The 24,999-nt window shown below is 44.5% G+C and overlaps 1 protein-coding gene across 15 annotated transcripts in view; it reads left to right on the top strand.

Annotated features, from left to right (window-relative positions):
* The first annotated feature begins 4 nt into the window (after positions 1-4).
* Positions 5-24,999, top strand: part of XRRA1 (X-ray radiation resistance associated 1) — a 58,780-nt gene continuing 33,785 nt past the window's right edge. For 5 of the 15 annotated variants that reach the window (XM_005612042.4, XM_023645719.2, XM_070273296.1 and 2 more), the window contains exons 1-8: positions 87-218; positions 2,238-2,293; positions 5,182-5,279; positions 9,523-9,707; positions 12,915-12,986; positions 14,210-14,282; positions 17,076-17,173; positions 21,134-21,267. In XM_005612042.4, the coding sequence (XP_005612099.1) occupies positions 5,186-5,279; positions 9,523-9,707; positions 12,915-12,986; positions 14,210-14,282; positions 17,076-17,173; positions 21,134-21,267 (656 nt within the window). In that variant the 5' untranslated portion in view covers positions 87-218; positions 2,238-2,293; positions 5,182-5,185. Of the gene's footprint in view, positions 219-2,237; positions 2,294-5,181; positions 5,285-9,522; positions 9,708-12,914; positions 12,987-14,209; positions 14,283-17,075; positions 17,185-21,133; positions 21,268-24,999 lie in introns of those variants that run through there. The other 10 variants (XM_023645720.2, XM_070273298.1, XM_070273301.1 and 7 more) reach the window with 8 other exon arrangements.

A 24,999-nucleotide genomic window follows, 5' to 3' on the forward strand; every position in this document is an offset into this window, starting at 1 on the left:
GGAGCTTGCCGGGACTTGTAGTAGTTAGAAGCTCCGGCCGCCGGTTGCCGCCTACAAGGGAGCCACCGCGTCGCGGTTACCAAGGAGTGGAGAAGGCTGTGGCAAGCGCCACCGTGGAGCGGCTCCGAGATCCCCGGGAGGCTCGCAGGCGCGCATCCCGCCTAACCGGGACGTCGCCCCCGCGGGCGCCTCGAAGGCGGAAGCGACGCCGGAGGCAGGTGCGACTGGACACTTAGTTTGCATGAGGGGTTAGCGTCTCTCCCACCCCAGATCTAGAGTTTCCAAAGGGACGGGAAGAGCTCCTCTTTCATCCTTTTCTAGTCCTGCTGCAACGCTTGCCGGTGATTCTCTCCGGTGACTGTCTTCTTAGCTGTTAGTAATGTTTTCTCGTTGCAGAGAACTCGCGTTCACTGAATGCCTACTGTCCGCCTGGCGGTGTCCTCTGTGCATTTACGTCCATTCTCTCCTTTAGTCCCCTAACAGCCCAGTCAGATGAGGAAACTAGGAACTTCCCCAAGGCCAGATAGCATGTGTCAGAACCTACTTTAGAAGCCAGGGGGGTTTTTTTGACATCAAAACCCGTGGTATGTTCCTTCTGCCGCTCTGCTTCTACAGTTTTAGGATATAATAGTATTCTAGATTTTTATTAATTCATTTTTTTCCCCACAAATATTTGTTGAGCACCAACATTGCTTAGAACTCTATAAAGGATACTGGGGAATCAAGACAGACCTGTTCCCTACCCTCGTGGAGCTCCTGCTGTAGTGACCTCGTGTTAGCACATAACAGGATTGTATTATACTATGATCTATTACGTTGCATCACTTTTTTTTTAATCCTCATGAATCCTTCATAAGTGTCCAAATGATTGAACAAACACTTCTTGAATGCTTACTATGTAAGGTCACTGTTCTGTTCACTGGGGATGTACCCCTAAATAACAGGCAAAATACTTGTCTTGGTGAAGCTAACACTCATGTGATAATAATTATCACTGAATAATATGAGATGAGATTTTTTCACCTCTGTGCTTTTCGTTGTTCATGTTTTATAACTTCTCATTTTTCAAGGCCCAGCTCTAATATCATCTGCAATGTGAAGCCTTCCCTGATCCTTACTTCTTTCTTCTTCTCAGGCAGAATGAAGAGCTCCATGGCATTGTGTTCATGGTTCAGTTTAGTTCGGTAAACCCTCATTGAACCTCTTCAATGAGCCAGGACCTGTCTGAGGTGCTGGAGATAGAGATATAGGTAGGACCCAGGCCTGGCTTTGGTGGGGCTCTCAGCCTAGGTTTATGGGTATAAGGAGTAGGGGAAAGACAGGTAAGCAGGCTCTTAAAGTACAATGTGGCAGAGTGTCTCTATTAAGAGGTGGACCTGAGATGGTAACACAGAGAAGGGTCAACCTGAGGAGGGGAAATAGAGGAAAGCTGCCTATATGAGCCAAGCAAAGAAGAGGGGCAGAAGTGTGGTAGGCCAAAGGAATGGAACAAGCAATGTATGCAGATGAAAAAAATTGCGTGTGTGTGTGTTTTGAAGCTGAGAGGCTCTACAATTAGATTGAGATTAGCTGCTTCAAGTTCAAGATAGAGACCAGAGGTAGCTGCAGCTAACCAGGCAGGCAGCCTCTAAGTCTGGCACTTGGACTTTCTTCTTTCCACCATACAGATAAAGTTCATACTTTTCTAGGGTTACTTTCTAGATAGTGTAACCTGGGGTTCCTGTGCTCCTCCTCGCCCAGTAGTTGTAAATCCACACCTTCTCACCTAGTGTTCCTCATAGGGAACTGGAATTTCTGTGATTAGTTGTATCCAGGTCTGTATGCCCCCCATCTGCTTGAGTCTGATTCAGCCTTTGTGTTATATGCATAGCAAGTATCTTTTCCCAGATTGTTTCTTGTTTTTCAACTTTGTCTTTGCTCCTTTTACCATCATAAATTTATTTTGTGTAAATGAGCATAGAAACGATCCTTTTCTTTCTGATTTATGATTTTCACATCTTACTTAAGCCCTCTAGTCCTACGTCATTGTCATAAAATTGTTCTCCTGCTCCCCCTTCCCATCCTTGTCTCTGTCTCTATCTCTTTGTCTATTTCTGGGGTCTTTAGTCCTGTGGTATTTTTCTAGGCCCCAGGTGAGACACTTTTTGAAGCAGAAGCATCACAGTAGGATATAATTAATGAGAAAATTCAAGGCTCTGAATAGCAAGCTAAGAAGGAGTGTAATACATATTTTACAGGTGAAGAAACATAAAAAAAAGGAAGTCAAGGGGCCTTTCCCAAGGTCAAAGATCAAGTAAGTACTACGCAGACCAGAAGCAAGTTCCCTATATTCTGTAAGTTATTGGAGCCTTTTCCAACAGTTGTCATCTCTGACGTCTCCCAGCCAGCTATTTACTCATTCATTCATTCACCTATCTAACAGATAGATGTGGTTGGTTACAAGAGAGGCTTCCTAAAAGACAGATTGACTCAATGACTATTGATCTTTCCCCATCCATCCATCTGTCCATTCATCTTCCCCAACACATTTTTTTTTTTTATATTTTTTATTTTTTCCTTTTTCTCCCCAAAGCCCCCCAGTACATAGTTGTATATTCTTCGTTGTGGGTCCTTCTAGTTGTAGCATGTGGGACGCTGCCTCAGCGTGGTTTGATGAGCAGTGCCATGTCCGTGCCCAGGATTCGAACCAACGAAACACTGGGTCGCCTGCAGCGGAGTGCACAGACTTAACCACTCGGCCACGGGGCCAGCCCCCATTCCCCAACACATTTTTTAGTGAATTCTAAGGTCTATGCTAGGTGTAGGATTACATAGGTGAATAAGGTATTATATACCCCACAGCAGGTGGGAAGTGGGTAGTGGAGCAAACAATTTTAATAAAGTGATAGGTACTATACTAGGAGAAGTAGAGGGTGTTGTGGAAGGGGCCTCCAACCATTTTTAGGGTGGTTAGGGATCAGGAAATTCACAGTGCCCTGTGTTGGACCAAAGAAGATATCAATATCATTCATTCATTTCACAGATAGTTATGGAATCTGTTATGTGCCAGGTGCTGTGTTAGTTGCTGGGAATAAAGAGATGAGCACCATAGATGCTGTCTTTCCTCTGGAGGGGCTTAGAGTCTAATTAGGGAGATAAGAAATACGTATAAAAACCCTTGGCCCTGGGAGTACCTTTATATCCCTTCATTTGGCTGACACGTTTGTTGGATGTTTCCTATGAGCATTCCAAGGGTGGAAGAAGAGACAGTGAATTAGACATGTTTCCAGACTTGAAGGTTCATAGACCATTGAAAGAGCCCCCACATGATTGTTAGTAATTTTATGAAGTAGAAGGGGCTCCAGCCATGAAAAAGAAGTAGAGGAAATACTCAAGGATTTAGCCAAAGTAGCAATTATTTCCCTCTGGGAGGTTCAGTGAAAGCTTTGTGGAAGGGGTGGCATCTGGACCAGGTCTAGAAAGAAGCTTTTTTTCTATTCATTTCCTCATTTAATCCTTACAACAATTCTCTGAGGTACAGGTTTTTATCCTCATTTTCTCTGTGAGAAATCCGAGGCACAAAGAAGTAAAATTATTTGCCCAAGATCATTCAGCTTAGTGGTAGAAACTAGACTCAATTTTAAGCCTCCTGTCTCCAAAATTGTTGCCCTTCCTACCACACCATTCTACTTTTCATATTTGTCACTTCCAGGAAACACTCGATCCCAGCTCTTCACTCTCCTCCTTCCTTTTAATGAATCTCTTCCCAGATCCTCCATCTCAGGGTCCCACATGGCCTCCCTTCCCCTGGCAAGGGGCAAACAGGCTCCCAAACTTCTGCTACCCCAAGTTGTTTGAAGCTGTCCCAAAGTAGTTTTGGGAATGGCTAGATGCCTTTAAAGAAAAATCGCAAATCTCTAAGAGCTCAAGGCTTAAGAAATTTAGATCTTGGATTAGAAATTTATTCCTAAAGGAAATGGCATATGACCTGAATCTTAAAGCATGAGATCAACCAGATGAACAAGATGGAGAAGGCTGTTTTAGGTCAAAGGAACACCAAGAACAAAGGCAGGGAAGACTCATTGTGAGTGGTATGTTTTGGGAATAGAAGATGATTCTGTGAGCCTGATGGGCAGGGCTAACTGGAACTGGAAAGGTTAGGACAGAGGACTCCAGGGACTTCAAGACCAGGCTCAAGCATTTGGCTTTCATGCTCAGTGGGAATCCAGCCAGAAGACTGTGGCAATATTTTAGGTGGGAAATGGTGAAAGACAGAGAAAAGTACATTGGAACAGTATTTCTGAGCTGGAATTGTCATGTCTCAGTGACCAGTTAATAGAATCCAATTTCACCTAACGTTATTTTTGTCAGACCTCCTTCTAAAGCACAGCTTGAGTCATGGGTCTCTCCAGCTCAGATATCGTCCGTGGCTCTCAGTTCCCTACAGGGTGGAGCCTGAGCTTCTAGCCTGGCACTGCAGGCCCTTCAGGAGCAGACACTGTCCTTCCTGTCCAGCCATAGTGTCCAAGATTCACAAACACACAGCCCTCTCCTTCCTGGGTCAGGTTGTTTCTTCACTGTGCCACACGTGCCCACCACCATTCCCTCAGCCCTGTGGCCCTTCCTGTTTGGCATGTTTATCCTTCTCTCCCTCAGCAAACTCAATTCATCTTTCAAATCCTATTTATCCAGCTCAAATCTCATTATTCACGCATCATCTTCCCTAAAATGTGAGCCCCCTCTTCCCTGAACTCTGTTAAAGAACCTTTCTAGCAAGCACTTCATATGTACCAGGCATGCCTTTCTAACCTGATCCTCTCATCTGTCTGTTAAGGTAGGTATTATTACCCCCATTTTACAGGTGAGGAAACTGAGGCTCAGAGGAGAAGAGTAACTTTTACAGTCATAGAGCGAGGGAAGACAGAGCCGAGATTCAAACCAGGTCTGCCTGGGCCCAAAGATGATCTTTCCGGTGTCCCACTGAGTTAGGATTGATTGAAATGAAAAACCCAGGGCCTCGTCTCCCTCTTCATCTAAAGGGCCAACCTGTTTCTGAAGCAGGGCAGTGGGCCTCTAGGACCTCAGCGATGGGGTGTGTGTACGATGTGGTGGTCCTGGAGGATCACAGCTGCGTTGGGGTGAGAGAGCAATGCTGTGTCTTCTCACTCTTCTACTTCCTCACTTCCCTTGCTTGGCTCTCAGGAAGATGGCCTCCTCAGGAATCTACAAGCTGGATGATGGGAATCCTTACCTGAACAACTGCTTTCCAGCCAAAAATCTGCTTCGGATGCCAGAGGAAGGTCAGGTGACTTCTCAAATGGGTACCTTTGCCTCACACCCAGCTCCTGCTTTAGAATGTCTCATATCCATTTCTTCCTCTCCAGCCCCTTCACTGCTGTTCCTTGTCCCACCCAATCCCGTCCCTTCCAGTCCATCTTCCCCCAGCAGCCTCAGGGAGCCTTCTAAAGTGCATATCTAACCATAGTGTTCCCTTCGGTTCAGTGACTTCTCACTGCTGGCTCCTTCACCCACTGTTCTATGTTCAGAGTCTAACCTCCCTTTATCCTTTGCTACAATCGCACTCCCTTTTTTTATGCCCAAATCCTTAGTCCTCTCTTTTCATATAGGTTTTTTTAATTTGCCCAGAATGTTCCAGCCCTTGTTCCAGTTATCCAAACTCTTCCCATCCCATAAAGCTCAGCTCTTCTCCTTCCTTCCATAAGTCAGGTCTAGCTACTCCAGCCCTCAGTGTCTGTCCCCTCCTCTCCGTGTTTCTTATTTGATGAGTAATCATATTCTGCCAAGTTCCTAAATAAAATGGCTTAAACTTGAGTCTGCTAAGTAGTTTTTCAAACATTTATCCAGTTAAAAACTCTCCTGGGGCAGGGACTCCTCCTAACACTGAGCAGAGCCCTATAGAGGGAACTTAATTGAGAAGTACGAGTTCACTGGGTTGAATTTGTTGCTTTGAAAGGGTGGAGCAAGGGAGAAGTACCCCTTGTTTACTTTAGATGAAGTGACTTGCTGGTTTCTCTGCATGTGGAATGTTGGAAGAACTTTCTGCAGCCTGTCCTCCCACTTCTCTAGAGTGATTTCGTTTTTCACATAAAGACCTTCTCTGGCCGCCTACCTGTTTAAAACCCTCTTTATGGAGCTCCCAGTATGAACTCATGATTTCACACCCACACCCCCTCATACACACATAGATGGACAGATAGAGACATGGACAGAGCTGTGTGTATCTGCATGTGTTGGTATATGTACCTATATTTCCTAGTCCACTGAAAGCAGTGACACCACAGTCTCGAAGAGCATGCCTGGTGCCTAGATCTTGGTTTCTAAATACCATTCTCCAATAAAAGGAGCCAGGGCTCCTCAGAGAAGAAGTTGTTTCCTAGGCTGGGGCAGGAAAAATACACTTTTTCCTGGTACATTTGAGCCTGGTACATTGTATGGTGCCAGAAACTAAAGAAGTGCTCAGAAAAATGATGAGGGTGTGTCAAAAGGACATAGGAGCCAACTTGAAGGAGCTCCCGATGGCCAAAGCTGGGACAGTCTGAGCCAAAAAGCAAATAAAGGTAGAATTGGGTTGTAAACCATAGAATGAATAAATATCCATGAGCCCATACTGATATAAATAAATGTTTATACATACATCAATACATAAATAAGTTGGGGAGGAGGAACAGCTCTTCCTTACAGTAGAATTCCAGTTAATAAATGTAGAAGGAATGAGGGAAATAGAAAATCACTATTAAAACATAACAATAATAATTTTCACAGGTAAGAAACTTCTTTGGATGCTGTATCAGGGTTCTCCAGAGAAATAGAACCAATAGGATATATATATGTATCTCCTTCTTGTTCTGTTTCCATATACATTTATGTGTATTTGTGTATATATTGTCACACATTGCTTAATGGCAGGGATATATTCTGAGAAATGCGTTGTTAGGTGATGTTGTGTGAACATCATAGAGGGTACTTACACAAACCTAGATGGTATAGCCTGCTACACACCTAGGCTATATGGAACTACTCTTATGGGACCGCTGCCGTACATGCAGTCTGTCATCGACTGAAACATCATTATGTGGCACATGACTGTATATAGACACACACATATATGCATTATGTATTTCAAGAAATTGGCTTATGAAATGGTGGGGGCTGGCAAATATGAAACCTGTAGGGGAGACAGCTGAAAACTCAGGGAGGAGCTGATGCTACTGTTTTAAGGCAAAATTTTGCTTTTAAGGTCTTTTGACTGATGGGGTGAGGCCCACACACACTATCAAGGATAGTCTACTTTACTTAAAGTCAACTAATTGTAGATGTCAGCCACGTCTACAAAACACCTTCCAAGCAACACCTCGATTCGTGTTTGATTGAATAACTCCTTATCATAGCTTAGTTAAGGTGACAGATACAATTAACCATCAACCGATGCTAGAATTAGTGGGTCAAAGTATGATGAGAAACACAATATATGCATAGTCTCAAGGTATCTTTATTAATTACAAGAGAAAAATAGTAACTTCTTGGTAGAGAAACCAGGCCGACACCACCTTAACTGAATGACCAAAATTGACATCACCAGTAATAAGACATGCTGACATCGTGTGCCCTCTGATATGATGTGCTGAGAAGAGCACAGCATCACTTCTCTGGTAGTTTTGCCAAAATGCAAAGCCTTAGTCTGATTATTGGAAGCATCACACAAGTTCAAAATGAGGGACTTTTTACAAAATAATTGACTAGTGCTCTTCAAAAGTGTCAGGATCACACAAGAAAAAAGAAAGACTGAAGAATTGTCACAGATTGGGGGAGACTAAGGAGGCATGACAACTAAATAAAATATGAGATCCTGGATTGGTTACTGGAACAGAAAGAGGACACTGATGAGAAAACTGGCAAAATTCAAAGAAGGGCTATAGATTAGTTACTGATATTGTACTAGTGTTAATTGCTTCGTTTCAATCCTTGTATTATGATTATATAAGATGTTAACATTAGGGAAACTGGGTAAAAGCTGTACAGGAACTCTTTACTATTTTTACAACTTTTCTGGAAGTCTCATATTATCTTAAAATGAAAAATTATAGGAAAACAAACCCTCCCATGGATACTCTTCCTGCTAAAAGCTCACCCCATTAAAACCCAAGCTCCTTATTCTGGTCCTCAGTACCTTTTCTGATCTGACTGCTAATCTCCCCAGTCTCATCTCTTCTCCCTCATGTTCATCTCCTGACACACTCTGAGCCTTCCGTCCCGGCCATGTTGGGGGTTTGGGGACCAACTCAGTCTGGAGTCTCCAGAAGTCAGGGGTATTGGGATAGGACAAAAGTCCATGCCCTAGCTGGGGACAGCCATGGGAAATGGAGTGCCTGGATCTTTCTTACCCATGGGTACTCCTTGATCTCTTCCCTCTGCTCAGGCTGCCTGGTTTTTCTATCTCCACCTAGTCAACCTTCACCTTACTGGATTTAGCTCATGTCCTAGCCTGGTAGCTCCCCTCTGGGCTTTCACAGGACCCCTTATATTATTGAGCTCCTTTGAGTCAGAGCCTCTGTCATATTCCTCTCCATAGCCCAACTCACAGCACAAAGTACATGCTCAGAAAAGTTCTGAATGGATGATCATAGGTGGGAGGCTGTGGCTCACGGTTTGTTCAGCCATTCGTTCGGCCACACTCACAGTGTGGTAAGCTCTGTGCAGGCCTTGGGAATAGTGAGATGAATGAATCAGACAAAGTCTGTGCTCTTCCAAAACAGACAATAAACAAGTGAATGAATAATTACAGATTGTATTGAATGCCTTGTAGTAAATAAACTGCTGATGAAGGAGAGAACAGATTCTAGAATGTTGTCATGATTTTTGTTAGGTAGGCTTACTAGTAAACCTCATATTCTTCTTTTTGCTTACATACATTTTCTAGTTCTTTCTACAGTGAACATGTATTGTAGTTTTTAAAAATACTAACTGTCCTATAATTATCTCATCCTGAGCTCTGAATGCAACCTTTCCCCTATAATGATAGAATCCAGAGTAAGGTCTGGGAAGATGGAGACCATTGAGTTGATGTCACACATTGGACTTTCCCCAAGAGGTGACAAATGGGCAGGGGGTTGGGGGGTGGTAGTAAATAGTTGGCACAGGAAAGAGTGATCAGCTCTGCTGAGGGGGGTCAGGGAAGGCTTCACAGAACAGGGAGTGCTTGATCTGAGGTCTTGAAGGAGCAATTAGAGGTTGGAGGCAAAATTGTGGAGGAAGGAATTGGACAAGCTATTCCACCTCTTTGAGTCTTAGCCTTTTCATCTGTGAAATGGGAGCAGTAATATAACTTCACTGGGTTTTTGGGCCAATTAAATGAGATAGGTAGGTGGACATCCCCCCAGCCCCAGCAGCAGCACAGTATCTGGTGCATTTTAGGTAATGAGGAGCTATTTTTGGTTTTAGTGTTATAGATAAACATTCTGTAAGTGCTCTAATTGTGGCTTTGGAGAAGTTTGTTCCTTCTCACTGTTCTGATCTTCTGAACAGGCCGAGGATACTGGTTAATGGCTCGAAAATGTAACCTCAAGAGGAAGCCCAAGGGTGTGGTTGAGGCACCAACAGAAGGTCAGGAAAGCCAGAAGAAGGTTTCTTTTGAGGTTGGAGGGAAGAAAGGGCCTCGACGGGAAAGCCAAGCGGACGTTCCTGGACGTGTGCTGGACCGGGCTTTTCTGGTGAGAGTTAATACATCCTGGAATGGCTGGCAGCATCGCTGGTGATTGTCTTGGTGGAGGGCAAGGACTTGCCCTGCTCTACTCTGGTGCAACTACTCCCAACCCACCCCACACTACTAGAGTGATCTTGGCAAATGATCAGAATGTACAACCAGGATGATGAAGGGACCCAAAGCTTTCTTTACATCCACCTTGTGAGATAGGTATTATCATCCCTATTGTTGCTGTTGTGTGGATGGGAAAACTGAGGTAATTTGCCTTGGCCTAGGTCCCACAGCTAGTAATCAGAACTCTGGTCTACTCAGGATTAGAACTCCTCAGGATTAGAACTCTGGGCTGCTGACTCCAGAGCCTGTGCCTTTACACTATATCAGGTAAAACCTCTTAATTGAGTTGGAGAGGCAAAGGAGTAGGTCAGGGGCAACAGTAAATTGAAAATTCCAAATTTCTGCTCTGCTCTGGTGAGATCTCTCCAGGTTCAAGGGGACTGGGGAGGTCCTACACTCTATAACCTTTGTCCTTTGGGTTTAGTGTCTGGCTGAAGGCCAGGGAAGCCGACCAGATATTACCCAGTGCCTGGGGAAGGCTTTACGGAGAGGACTGGGGTGGCTGTGTTGGAGACCAGCCAGGTAGTTTCACATCTGCTCTGTGCAATGCCTCAGTGGCTTTGCAAAGAAAGACACATTTTGTAAACCAATATTAATGTGCAATCCAGTTCTCTTAGCTCCCTGAGAAGGATTCTCTGGCAGCCTATTTTGTTCCCAGGATCTGCTTATGGTTCCCGAGAGATGGGTTTCTGCACAGATCAGATGTTGAAAGAGAGCTTTGAGGAGGCAGCTGGCTGCATCTCACCACAAGGTGAGTAGTGGAATTTTCTGCAGAGTCCTGTGGAATTTCTTTCATTATTATGTCCACTTCTCACTGGAGGTGACGAGGACTGAAACAACAGTATTGAGGGGGGCAGAAACGCTTCCTGTAATGATCCTCTTTTTCCCTTTGTTTCCAACAACATATACATTCCCACATTAATCAGGATAGCTTGTTACCTCTGCTGCCTCTTTGGATAGCAGAAGCAACAAGGATGTTTTTCCGAGTAGTGGAATACCCTCCCACCATTGGATAGTTCCACTTGATGTTTCACTGGCACCTCATATTGACCCACTGCACCAGTCACCTTACTCCAAGGCCCCAAACATACCTCTTTTCTACTCTTTACTATAGTGTCTCTAGGATGGCACTGTTATCTACCCATTCACCAAGCCAGTAACCTGGGGTTATCCGTGATCCTTGTCTCTCCCTCACCGCCCTACCCCTACTGTTACCAGGCCTGGGCACTTTTATTAAATAGTGGTCAAATCTGTATTGTTCTCCTCATCTCCACTGCCACCACCCTAATCTGGGCCACATCATCTTTTATTGGACTAATTCAGCAACTTCCTAACTAGTTTAAACCAACTAGGAGGCTTTTATTTCACATAAAAAGAAGCCAGAGGCATTATTATTCCAAAGTAGGTTAATTTACTGATTTAATGACATATTCAAAGGCCCAGGTTCCTACTTCTTTCTGCTCTTATCTCCTTGTCAACTTGTCTTCTTGGGCTGATTGCCCGAGATGGCTGCAGCAACTCCAGCATCACATGTAAAGGATAACATTCAGAGGTAGAAAAGGGATTGCCACTGTCTTATATTTATTTTTAAAAGTAAGAAAAAGCTTCCCAGAACTGACCTCCCGCCCCCAGCAGCCAGTGTCTCTTTGGCCAGACCTATATCACGTGTCTCAACAATCATTGGTTAGGGGCACATGACCTCCATAGTTGGATTAGACAAGTCAAGACTTATCCCTTGGAGCTGGGGCTTAAAGGACACATCCACTTGGAGACATGTGAATAACATTGGGGGTCTTTAACAAGGAAGAAGTAGAGAAATGGCTCTAGGGAAGGTAATTAACAATGTCTGGTATATTGGTCTCTCCCCTTGCTCTTCTGTCTCCTCATCCTTTCCAGGTGTATCAGCCCCCTGCCAAAAACCCTCTGACAGCTTTCCATTGACGGCAGGATAAAATCCACACTCCTTTACAGAGCCAGCATGGACCCAAATGATCTAATGACTGCCTCCCATCCTTATCTTGTTGTTTTTCATCCTCTGAAAAGCACCTTGCTTTTTCCTGCTTTAATAGCTTTCACAACTCCTGCCACCCACTTTCATGGGACCAACTCCTACATAGCTCTTAGGTCTCAGCTGAAATGTTATTTCTTCAAGTAAATATTTTGTCACTTCCAGACTGAGGTTAGGACCTCCTGAAATTGTCTCCCATAGCATCTTGAATTTCTCCTTTAAAATATCTATCACATTAGAAATGCTTGCTTGCTACTTGGCTTCCATGCAGTTATAAGTTCTGTGAAAGCATGAAATATTTCTGCTTTTTCTTTGTTGTCCTCCCAATGCTTAGTTCCATACCTAAACATAGTAGATACCATAAATAAAAAAAGGATTAACAGAAAAAAGGAATGAGGTTTGGTTAAACAGAAATAGAAGCTCCAAAGCTGAGATTTCCATGTAACTTTTTAATTATGAGGGGCAACATATGGTAGTCAAAAAATCACAGAATTTAGTGATTATAAATTTGAATTCAAATCACAAATCTATCACTTACTAGCTGTGGGACCTTACACAAGGGACTTTATCTCTCTTAGCTTTGCTTTTCTCATTTAAAAAAGGAGATGCTCATACTTATGTCAAAGGGTTTAGTTAGGATTAGTAGAAAGTTTGTTGATGTATTTAGCATAATACATGGCCCAAAGTAGTGCGTAGTAAATATTTGGTGAATGAATGCATGAATGAATGAATGAATGAATGTGTGAACAAGCAAACAGATTATCACAAATGTATGAGATTGGTAAAGCCCCAGAAATACAGATTTTTTTAAGAGCCAGGTAGAGGAAGTGGGGCCCAGAAAAGACAGAGAAGGAGCAGAGAGGAAGGAATCCTCCCAAGATCCCTGGAAAGTCACTGTTCCTCTCCCCGTCTTACAGATGGGAAACTGAGAGGTGGAAGGGCTGAGATGGCAGCTCTGTTCTTAGCAACTCCAAAGCCCATGCTCTTGCCACTGTATCAGGCCGCCGTCCTCCACAGGGAGTCATTTGTTGTCTTGGCCAATTGTATACTTTGTTGGGGCCTTGAGAGCTGACTCTCTGCACTGTGTTCCAGCTGAAGCACCACTGTGTGAGGAAGCCGTCAGACCTGTGCAACATTAACGTGAGCGGCCTGAAGCTCTCCAAGGTAAGGCCAGCCAGCATAGATGTAGTTGGGGTGAGCCAGACCTGAGGTAGCTCCTGGATGTTTGTCCATTGTACTTCCACAGTCCCTGGGGACTGAGAATCTGGTCACAAGGGAGGGACAGGGTCAGACAAGAACTCACTGGGTAGAAACAACTTTCAGACACAGTCTTTTGCTGTGAATTTGGTATTGCCATTGTCCCGTGTGAGGTGAATTAAAGGAAATAGCCTTATGGAAGTGGGTTTGACTTTGCCATTGAATTTTATTGGGGCATGATTCATTGTGTGATGCTGAGTTCCCATCCAAAAGCCTACAGGAGAAATTTCTTTGCTCAGCTTTCAGTGCCAGGAGTGCTAATGGTTCTCTCGAGATGCTAGTTTGTTCTTAACTTAGAGACACTGTGACTCATGTAATGAGTCATGTTTCTTTCTTTGCATTGGCTAGTAGGTAGCTCGGAGCCAAATTTGTGGCCCATGATTACCCAATGTATGTACAGGGTATTATGGCATATATTTTTGGTTTGTAAGCCTTCCATGGCATATGAAGAGAGATTGCTTGTGTTACACTGTACAGCACTTAAAATGAATTAACTGTAGCTACATGTATCAACATAAGTAAATCTCAAAAGATCTATGTGTATCAACACAAGTAAACAGAGCATAGTGTTCTCAGAAACATAGCGTTGAGTGAAAAAGGTGGGTTGCAGAATGATATCTACAGTGTGACTGCATTTAATGTAAAGTTTTAAAACATGTAAATAGAAATACTGTATATGCTTTATGGACACACAAGTATGAAATATAAGTATAAACCCGTATAGGAGTGAATACTCACCAATTCAGGATAGCTGTAACCTGTGGGCAAGAGGGAGAAGAATGCAACGGGGGAGGGATATGTGTTGGGGGGTAGTCAACACTCTGTAATGTTTTATTTCTTTAAGGAAATTTGAAGCAAGGACAGCAAAATATTCAGATTTATTAAAGCCGGGTAGTGGTTCCATGGGTCTTCAGAGTGTCATTCCCTGTACTTTTCTGTACATTTGAACTATTTCTCATAAAATAAAAGAAGCAGAAAAGCCCCGCCAGCCCTCAACAAGTGGCTGCACTTGTGCCAAGGATGTGTCTTACTCCTCTAGGTCTTTGCTCCTTCTGACAGCAGCTCTGGAGCTTTGGCAAGGCCTCCAGGCAGGGAACTAATCTCGTGTTCTTTGAACTGCCTTCCCACAGGCTAAGGAAAAAGACTTCAGGCATTTTCATTCTGTGATTTACATCAATGCCTCAGAAAACCTGCTGCCTCTAGGTAAGCTTTTTCTCCCTGAAAATTGCCTTCTGCCTCTTGGCCGGGGCAGCCAGTCACTTGTGTTAGGACTTGCCTGTCCGTCCATCCGTGACTGGCCATGCGTCTCTTTTTTGGAGTGCGATAAGCTGGGCGCTGGAGAACACACAGACCTGGATCCTAGCCCAGAGCTGGCACTCCCCACTTAAAACATGTCTCTGAGCTCCTGCTTGTCTGTAAGTTGTCTTAATTTGAAGTCTGTAAGTTGAAATAATTCCTTTCCTTTCTCCCTCCCCAAGTCAGGATGCCTTGTAGGCTCAGATGAGACAGACATGTAAAAGTGTTTTTAAGCCCATAGGAGCTCCTATAGGAGCAGAAAGTTCTTGTTTATTCAGCAAATCCACAGCGACCCCTGCTGGGTGTCAGGACTGTGTGACTGCTTAGCTTTTAGAAATGAACGTGTCCAGTTCCTGTTCTGGTGAGCTTATAGTTTGGTGGGCGAGATGGGCTCAGACACAGACAGTTATAGCAGGATGCAGTAAGTGCAATGATAGAGGGAATCAGGAAATGCTATACGAGCATATAAGTGGGACTTCAGCCAGGGCCAAAGTGTCAGGAGAAACTTCCACAAAGAGGAGCTCCTGAGCTGAGACCTAGAGAACGAGTAGGAGTGACTCAGGAGCTGGAAGGTAAGGAGGCATTTCAGGCCGACAGGGCAGTGCCTGATCAGGGACCCTGAAAAGGCGTTATATGTGTGTAAAGGAGGTGGATAGGGGAGAATAGAGACTAGAAAGGTCCATAGGGACTAGATTCTTAAGGGCCCGGAGTGACTTGGACTTAATCCTACAGGCAGGAGAGAGCCTTCAAAGGCTTTTAAATAGAGAGGCTCAGTGGTGGCTGTGAGGAGGGTGGCTTACAAGGAGGACGATGGAGTCCAGGGGAACTGGGAGACAGTTCATGCTTCCAGGGGAGGGGGGGGGAGGCCTGAACCAGGGCTTGGCCACAGGGGTGAAGGGAATTGAGAGAGAGAGATTCAGGAGGAGGTAGAAATAACAGGACTTGGTAACTAATGGGCATATGAAGAGAGAGAGGAACCAAGGGGATTCACTGAGATAGAGAGTGCTAGAGGAGAGGCAGGTTTGGGGAGACATAAGATGAGTTAAGTTTGGTATGTGTTGAGATTAAGAGGTGTTTTTAAGGAAGCGTGTGACAAAGTCCCTGCCCTTGAGGAAACAGTGTGGCCTGCAGGAACATGGGCTTGAAATACAAAGGCAACAGGCGCGTGAAAAGATGCTCAACCTCACTAATAATTAAAACTGTGTCAAAAACTATTTTCTGCCTATCAAATGTTGGCAAAAATGAGAAGGACTGATGACAGCCAGCATTAGTGGGGAAGTGGATACCTTCGTTATTCAACTGGCAGAAGTGTAATAAAAAATTGGTTCAATATCTTTGGAAAGCAGTTTGACAATGTCTCTCAAAATAGTCATTGCCTTTAATTTAGTAGTTCTGCCTCCAGGAATTTATTCCACAGAAATATACTTGTACAAGAATGTTCATTGGCAACTTCCTGAAATACCTACCAGTCTTTTTTAATAGGCCCTAGTGAACATTCTAACTCACGAAACCACCACAGGCCACACTGACACCAGGCTCACTTAGAAGGCTCTGAGTAACTCCACACAGTGTGCCAGCAGCACAGCATCAGCAGTTCCTCTTCACTGGAGTCCTCACAGCAGTTGATGGAGCAGTCCACACTGCCGTCTGTGACCCATTCTCTGTGGCACCCAGCTCAGGCCCGAGGCAGTGAGGTTCTCATTGGGTGGATGCAGGAGCCACCCTGGCTTAGAAACCTCATTTCCCACAGGAGCAAGTAGCCACTGTAACCCTCCATGGACACAGCTCCTGGAGTTTCTGCAAAGGACATGTCCAGTTATAGGAGTCACCACACACAGGGAAGCCCAAAGTGATGGTGCCCCCATCAGATGTTTGTAGTTCATTTGTAGTTTCTCCTGGTCCAGATGTCAATTAGCAATCTGGGGTCATTTTTACCATAGCGATATTGCCTAGTAACACAGTTACCGTACCATTTGCTTCAGATTACCAGGGAAACAGAGCTAGATTGTTAACCCAAGGTCCAGTTCTCACACAGAAGGGAAAAACTGTTCTTATTTTTTTATCTAAAGGCTATCAGTAGGGGAATGGTTAAATAAGCTAGGGTATGTCTACACTATAGAATGTCATTCAGACATTATGCAGATCTATATGTTTTGACATGGAACAATCTTTAAGTCATGTTATTAAGGGAAAAAAAGCAAGTCACAATACAATGTGTATGGTACGATTCCATTTTTGTGCAAAGTGTGTGTGTTTCAGTATACACATGAGAAAAAGTCTGAGTATTATACATGAAACTTTCAATGCTTATCTCTGGGTGTTAAGATTAAAGGGAAATTTTATTTTTCTGTGTTTTTTGACCTTTTTGGTGGGCATTTTTACTTTTATGATTGGAAATGCTATAGATAATTTTTAAATGGGCTTTGGTGTTAGACTTAGATTCAATTCTTGGCCCTTCCACTTGCCAGCAGTTCTGTTTCTAGCAAATCACTCAGCCTCACTGAGCCTGAGTTTCCTCCGCAGTAGAATGGAAGTAGTAATGCCTATTTCTCAGGGTTGTTAGAGTTAGAGGCCGTGTATGGGAAGCACCTTACACAGTGCTTGACCTAACCCAGTGGGAAGCAGTAAATGACCACTGTTAATATCTTTCTCTTAAGTCCTTCCCAAGCTGCAGATTCTCTCTTTCTCCTTCCCCTGTAGAGGCGTTTCACACATTTCCAGCCTTAAAGGAACTGGAGCTCGCATTTAACAACATCAAAACAGTCTACGTGAAATATGGCGACTTTAAGTCCTTGGAAGTAAGTTGGAGGTAGGGAGTTTTTGGTGCCCACTTGATTCTCTGTAAGGAATGGATGGGGAAGTCTCTACTGCTTGTAACTGTTGGGAATGGGCTCTCTGGGCCTTTACAGCCAGACCCTTGCTTCCAGGCAGTCCTCTGGAGAGGCTGGCAGGGTCGGTGGTGGTGGTGGTGGCAGCAGTGGCAAATAGATGAGAATATATTATACCTATGGCCATGGTGCATGGTCCTAGAAAATAAATGCCAAAGGTCATGTCCAAAGGCGTCTGTGCAGAAAAGTGAGTTAAACAGAATATTCAAGGAAGGAGAGTTGGAGGGGAGATCTGGATCCAATAGGGGTTGAGGAACCATGGACATTAAGTGCTAGGCACAGCAGATTGGACCAGCTGAACTTGAGGCATTATGGACTGATTCCAGAGACCCATTCTGGTCTGAGTGAGCCAGATTGTTTTCAGCGGGCTTGGATAAGGCAGGCTATAGGCCTAGACCATAGGCCCAGGGATGATTGAAATAAAATAGGTCTCCTCTGGGTTCTCCAGCAGACTCTTGACCTTTGTACATCCACAGCTGTTCTCCAAACCCCAGGTTCGAAAATACAGAAAAATTTGCATTCTTGTCTTTCTCCTGATTAAATTTGCCATAGTCATGCATTTTCTATGCATGTTTTCATACTTCAAATTAATCACCTCTTCAACTTTCGTGAAAACTTTAGGGCCACTTTTCACAAAGAAACAAAGCTTTTATCACTACCTGAGAGTCACCGCATACGTGGAGAGCAGAGAATGACAGAACTGGAGCGAGGTGTGGGGCTGGGCATCTGGCTGGGCTCCCTCACTCAATAATGGACTCTTGCCCACACTTTGGCCCTATCGTAGAAGTATTTGAGATTCAAACCTCAGCAAGATGTCTGCATGTCAGAGCCTGGGGGTTGATCTCAAAGAGTTGCTAACTTAAATTATTTAATCTGCAAACATCAAGAGCCAGCGATTCTTCACAAAAGCTTCACTTAACCTGGTTTGCCAGGGAGAGAGAGACCTTCCACAGGAGTGAATTTTTCAGAGACTTGATACCCTTTATATGCCAAAGTCTTAAAAATTTTTAACTGCTTGGGCTGGCAATCTTGCTAAAATGTATTATATGTCCTTGCATTCTTAAGCGTGCTGCACTGAATCTAATGGTAGCTTCTCTCCTTGGCTTCAAGTCATATTGAGGATAACAGTGATTTACTGTGATTTGGAACGGAAGTGGTCCTTAGATCTGTCCAGGAAGCAAAGCTCTTGAAAGTTCAATAAAACAAAGAGAGAGTAAATTTACAACAAATGAAGCAATTTTGTGCTTTGTTAAAAACACGTTTTGTGACATTTGAGCATAGGCAGTGGGAAACAGGTTCCAGATTCCTAGAGATACAGGGAGCCATTTCCTTGACCTGCAGGCTTGGGAGCTTCTAGTGAACTTCCACGTATTTTTTTACTTTTTTTAAAAGTCATTATTGAGCTCCTGTGTGTCATACATTGTGCCAGACATCTTGCCTTGCTCACTCCTAGCATTTCAAACCCCTGTCTTAAGTGCCAGTGGGCTGTGGTGAGGGGATATGACTACAGACTCTGACCCCACAGTTGACTAGCTTGGATCTACTGGTTGATCATGGTTGGCTTTTTGGAAGCCCTCACCCAAGGGAATTTATTTACGTAAGAGAGCAGACCAAAGTCAAGATGCCGGATATAAATGAGAAGAGGAAATCTCCTGGCGAATCATTTGTTTTCATCTCTCTGTGATTTGCAAGGGCTCACTAAGAAGAAGGATAAACCTGTCAAATGTCCTGAATTTGCTGCTCACAGTAATGAATACCTTGACGTGTAATAAACCTTGATGTGAGTCAGCAGAGGCAGTAGCCAGGTTAGGAATCTTCTGTCCTTGTTTGCCAGGAAGGCTGCCACCCAAAGCAGAATTCTTCAGGAGTCAATTTAGAAAAACTTAACTCCGCCATGATTTGATTCTCTGCAGACAAGTCTGGAAAAGGGTCAGCCGGAGCCGTGGCCGGAAACTCAGGAGCCCTTGTGTCTAGTCTCAGTCCTGCCACCACCCTGGCGTGCCTCCTTGGCCAAGTAACTTGCCCTCTCTGGGATTTAAGTTTCCCCTTTTGTAAATTCTGGGCCAGCTGTGAAATTCTGTGACCTGTGATTCTAAGACTATTCATTTCTTTGAGCTGCCCTGAAGTCTAAGCAAATTTGGACCCAACATTAAACGGCCAAAGTGGCTAGAATAAGGGTCAGCAAACTTTTTCTGTAAGGGCTAGACAGCAAATATTTTAGGCTTTGCGGTCTACATGGTCACGACTAGTCATAACTGTCATAACTAGTCAGCTCTGCTGTGGTAGAAGGAAAGCAGCCATAGACAGTCTGTAAACAAATGAGCACGGCTGTGTTCCGATAACACTTTATGATCCTGAAATTGGAATTTCACATAATTTCCACAAAATGTTATTTTTTTGATTTTTTTCAACCATTAAAGGATGTAAAATCATTCTTAGCTCATGGGCCATGCAAAGCTGGCTAGATTTGGCTTTCAGGCCTTGGTTTGCAAGCTGCCGAGCTAGAACAGTGGTGAAACAGCTCAGTGTGGTTGAGATGGAGAGAGACACAATAGACTGTAGTGGTAGATAAGCCTGGAGAGGTAACCAGAGAGAGAACGTGGAGAGCCTTGGAAGCCTTGCTAAGGAGTTTGAAGCTTATCCTATGGAGAATAGGGATCCACTGAAGGATTTGGAGCTGTGGAGTAATAGGGTCAGAACTGTGTTTTAGAGAAACCACCAGCAGGGCTGGCCCTGTGGCCGAGTGGTTAAGTTTTCATGCTCTGCTTCAGCGGCCCAGGGTTTCACCAGTTCGGATCCTGGGCATGGACATGGCACTGCTCATCAGGCCATGCTGAGGCAGTGTCCCACATAGCACAACCAGAGGCACTCACAACTAGAATATACAACTGTCTACTGGGGGGTTTTGGGGAGAAGAAGAAGGAAAAAAAAGAAAAACCACTATGGCTGCTGTATGAAGAATGGATTGGAGGGAGCAGACTTGTACATAAGAGCTAAAGTGAGTGTCTGGAGAGGCTCAGAAGAGAGAGAGCAAAGACTGGGCTGATGTCATTTATCCTAGTTGCCTGTGTCTTTGCAGAGAGAAACCCAGTTTCCTGATTTGTCGGTCCCCTGATCCCAGTCAACTATCTTTTGAATCTAGGTGGCCAGTTAGGAAGTGGTTGATGTTGAGATGATAGTTTGGGTCATTGTCCTCATAAGCCAGTTCATTTCAGCTGACTTTTTTAATGTGCACCTACTATGTGCCAGGTCCTATGCTAAGTTATAAGGATACAGTGACAGAGTGGCATGGCCCTTGACCTCAGAGAGTTTATGGTCTAGTCCACCAGTGTGTGCCTGGACTCTGCAAGGCACATCCGTGTACCAGTATCCCTATTCCTCAGGCATAGATCCACCTATCCCAGATAACCTAGCCAACTGTGAGAAATCTCCCAGAGCAGTCTAAACAAAGCACTCAAAGTCAGAGGAAGGAGAGATTCCTCCTGGCTGGGGAATTAGGAAAGATTTTATAAAGAGGCAGCTTTTGAGCTGGCCTCTTGGAGCTTAGATTCAGATGCATGGAGAAAGGGCATTCCTGGTTGAGTGAAAAGCTTGAGAGGAGATCTCTAGGTGGGGGGGGGGGGGGGGGGGGCAGAGAGGAGTCACTTTGGCCAGCAGCACAGGATAAACGAAGGTTTGCAGTGGGGGCTAAGGCTGGCAGGTAGGTCGGGAAGTGACTCTAGTAGACCTTGAATGTTAATGCGGAGTCAGGAGGCTTTTAGCCTGTGGGTGGTGGGGCCACCAGAAAGTTGAAAAAAGTAGCCAGCTCCCACCTCATGTACAAGCAGTATTGTCACGCAAAGTGCCCCATCTTTTATCTTTGCACCATAGTTCCTGGACCTTTCCTTCAACAGCCTGACTGCAGAGGCCATTTGTGATCTGGGGATTCTGCCACACCTCCGTGTTCTGCTGCTCACAGGCAATGGGCTCACTTCCCTGCCACCCAATTTGGCTGTCACAGAGCAGTAAGTTCTAGATCCCAGATTCCGTCCCATGTGTTCCCTCATGAGCCTTTGTCTGGGTGCAAGCATCCAAGGGAATAGTCCAAAGCAGCTCAGAAGTGCTGTGAAGATAGGCTCTGAGTGCTCAAAGCAGGGAGAAAGCCACCTGCCATAGCTCCCAGAGAAAGCGGCCATGGAAGCAGGCCCCACAGGATGGGGAGGCGTCAGATGGGTACCATTAGGAGAGACACAGGTGCTGGCAAGTCACTCCCCCTGCCTCTGATTGGTCATGGGTAAGTTGTGGATATGGTTCTTGCCAGACTATTCCCCTTCATAAACCCTCTAAATAAATTTTGCATATTCCCGTTCTGTACACCTGCTGAGGCCATGCCTCTAGCTAGAATGCACTGGTCCTTCCTCTCTTAATAATAATAACACATATGTGGTGCTTACTATGTGCCAGACACTGTTCTCAGCACTTAATGTGTATTAAGTCATCTAATCTTCATGACAACCCTATTATTATTAGTGTCCTATTATTATCTCCGTTTTATAGACGAGGAAATTAAGGCACAGATAGGTTAAATAACTCACCCAGAGTTACAAAGCCTAGTAAGTGGCAGGCCAGGATTTGAACCAAGTCCGTCTGACTCCAGAGACCATGCTTGTGACCATTACATTCTCTTCTTATGTAGAATCTGTCCATATTCCAAGGCCCAGCTCAGATCCCCCCTCCTTTCCCTGTCAGAGGCCTTCCAATCTTAACCATTTTTAGGTGTTCAGTTCAGTGGCATTCAGTATTCACGTTGTTGTGCAACCATCGCCACCATCCCTCTCCAGAACTCTTTTCATCTTGCAAAAATTCCATTAACTTTGACTAATGGGTATGACACTTCTAAGAGGAACACCAGATAATCCTCTGGATTCCAAACATATTCCTTTTTGCCCTCAAGGCATAACAGCAGTCATATCTACTTTCGATAAACAGTATCAATCACCCAGCCGATATAGTGCACCTGTCTTTATCCTGCCTGTTGGTTCAGTAGAATGAGGAAGGCATGTGGCCAGTAGCAAACTCAACTTCCAGTTAAGTGGAATTGTTCTTTCGTCTTCTGTAAAAGTATTCCTCCCTAGAAAACTCAGACTTCTAACTCAGAAGAGCTCAAAGTTGCAAGAATGAGAAGCAAAAATGCTGCAGGTGGATTGTTAGGTATAATTGTAAGAGGAACTACTCTCATTTTCATTCGTTAATTCCTAGACCCTTGTGTTCTGGTTGTGAGAGAAAAAGCATCATTATTGGTTCCTGGTTTATGTGATACTTCATCCTGTAAATCAGCACCCCGACCTCGCAGGGGGTGGTCTTCTAGTTAGTGCAATAAATAAAAGACTGTCAATCATCAAAAGACTGTTTTACCATTCTATTAGGTCAGCTACTTCTGCGTGATGGAGTACTCCATGTCTGTGAGCACGTTATTGCACTTCTTTGCCATGAAATGTGGTCCATGGTTAGAAACAATTTTGTGTGAGGTCCCGGGATAATGAATAAGACATTCTGTGAGTTCACAGATGGTGATGCTTTCAGAACATTGTGGTCAGAGAATGAAAATCTGTATCTAAAATGCGTATTTATTCCAGTGAGGAAAATATCACTGCTCCTGCTGTGAAGAAGGTGTCCGCTGTAGTTGTCCTCCTGCTAGATGCCCGGCCAATCCTCCTGGAAATGGTGCCATGGTGGGGGCTCAGCACTGGCCTCTGCTGTTGGCAGGTGGGGTGCTCGGGGTGGTGGCCAGATCTGCTTTGGTGACGAAGTGTGTAGCCTCCTTCCCTGCTGCCAAGGCTGTTTGGCAAGTGCCGGGGTATCCAGCCGACACTCATGGACTAGGCCATCTTGTCCACCTGGTCACTGAGAGGCTTGGCTGCAGTGGATAGTCTCTGGGAGCGTTCACATGGGACACAAGTAACCCTCCCCCTCTGTATCCATTCGGAGAGGTCCGGTCACATCATTTCCCCTCAGATCTCCCTGTCAGCAGCTTTACATTGTTTTTTCCAAGCTTTGACTTTTCAACTGAACCCTTAGCCACTGCCCATGAATCAGCCTGGACTTGAAATTCTAGCTATCTCGCCAACCAAGCAAAATGAACAATCGGATCTGTTGCTCTAAGTTTTACCTGTAGGGAGGATTTCTCTTCTCCTGCCTTTTCAGAGCCACCTCTGTATGGAGTTATAATACTGTAACAGTCAGGCTTTGGTTAGTATTAGCGTATAATGCAAAATCATTTGTAAACCCAGCTGGAGATGCTTCTCCTACATCAGCTGGTCACAGGACCCCGGTTGTGGGTTGATGGAGAGGGAGCGGTACACCAGGAGCAGGCATCGGAGGGCTCGGAGGGGTCTTCATTCAGGGACCTCTTCCAGGTTTGCTTGAGTCCGATCTCCAGTCCTGCTTTCACTTGATGCGGGAGTCCTGCTGCACATTCAGTCCGTGGTGAACAGCTCAGGTCGTGTGGTCACTTAGTGTGGTCAGATATTCGGTCTCTTCCATCACTCAGTAGTAAGCCAGAAACTGTCAAAAGGAAAATATTTATCTGCATAATAGAGCATAGCTTTGCTCAGAGATGATTCTGTAATTGGTGCCTACAAAAGGCTGTATTCATAGAGTGACCCTGTAACTTATCATCTGAGCCAGGACGTAGTTGAGAAGGAAATGGAATACTATTAATTATTTGGGGATAACAGGTGAAAACTCAGACTGTCCTTGAAAACCAGGATGGATGGTTTCAGCACCCCTATCTATACAGCATGCCTATTTGCCTTAGGCATTTAGAGCCCAGTTGGACCTGCTGAGTCATATGCCTAGTGACATAATGCCCAGAAAGCAACTTGCAGTACAGTTGGACCTGCTGCACAGCCTTGTCTTGCTCTGCGCCCCACACAAAACTAGCAGCCTTATGGGCTACTCAGTAAATGGATCAGGACAGCACAAATGCTTTATGTGCAGCTTCCAAAATCCAAAAAGGCCAACAAAGCGTTATGCCTTTTTCTTAGTAACAGGTGGTACAAAGCGAAGGATTCTGTCTTTCACATTGGAGGCATATTCCAGCATGCTCCACATCAAGGAAATTAATCAAGGTGGCAGTTTCTTGAATTTTGGAGGAGTTTACCTCCATTCTGTGGCACACACCTATCTTACTAAGGTATCTAGAGTATTTGCATCTTCCCGCCCATCAGGTCCAATCAACGTGATGTTCTGTGGAATACCAAAGTAATCAAGACCCCTGTGTAATAGGTTATGATAGGGCTATAGAGTTGATACGGCCCTGAGAGAAGAGGATAGAGGTGTACTGTTGTGCCTGTCAGGCAAAAGCAGACTGCTTCTGGGAATTCTCATTCATTGATAAAGAGAAAGAAACATTTCACAGGTCCTTAGCTTTATCACAAGTCCCAGGGGCTGTGTTGATTTGCTATCATGAGAAGAGTTCACATATGGAAGAGCAGCTGAAATTGGAATCACCACTGGATTAAGCTCACAGTAATCTAAAATCATTCTTCAAGACCTGTCTTCTGCACAAGCCAGATAAACAAGTTAAACAGGAATGTCAGAGGACTCATTATCTTTGTACCTTTCTAGTCTTTAGTGATGGCAGTAATTTCTGCAGTTACCTCAGGGATGGAGAATTATTTTTGGTTTACTGTTGTAGAAGCAAAATTCCTGGGGCTTCAATTTGGCCCTTCCTACTATAATAGCTCTCACTTTGT

Source organism: Equus caballus, chromosome 7, assembly GCF_041296265.1.
Source record: "Equus caballus isolate H_3958 breed thoroughbred chromosome 7, TB-T2T, whole genome shotgun sequence".
Lineage (NCBI taxonomy): Eukaryota > Metazoa > Chordata > Mammalia > Perissodactyla > Equidae > Equus > Equus caballus.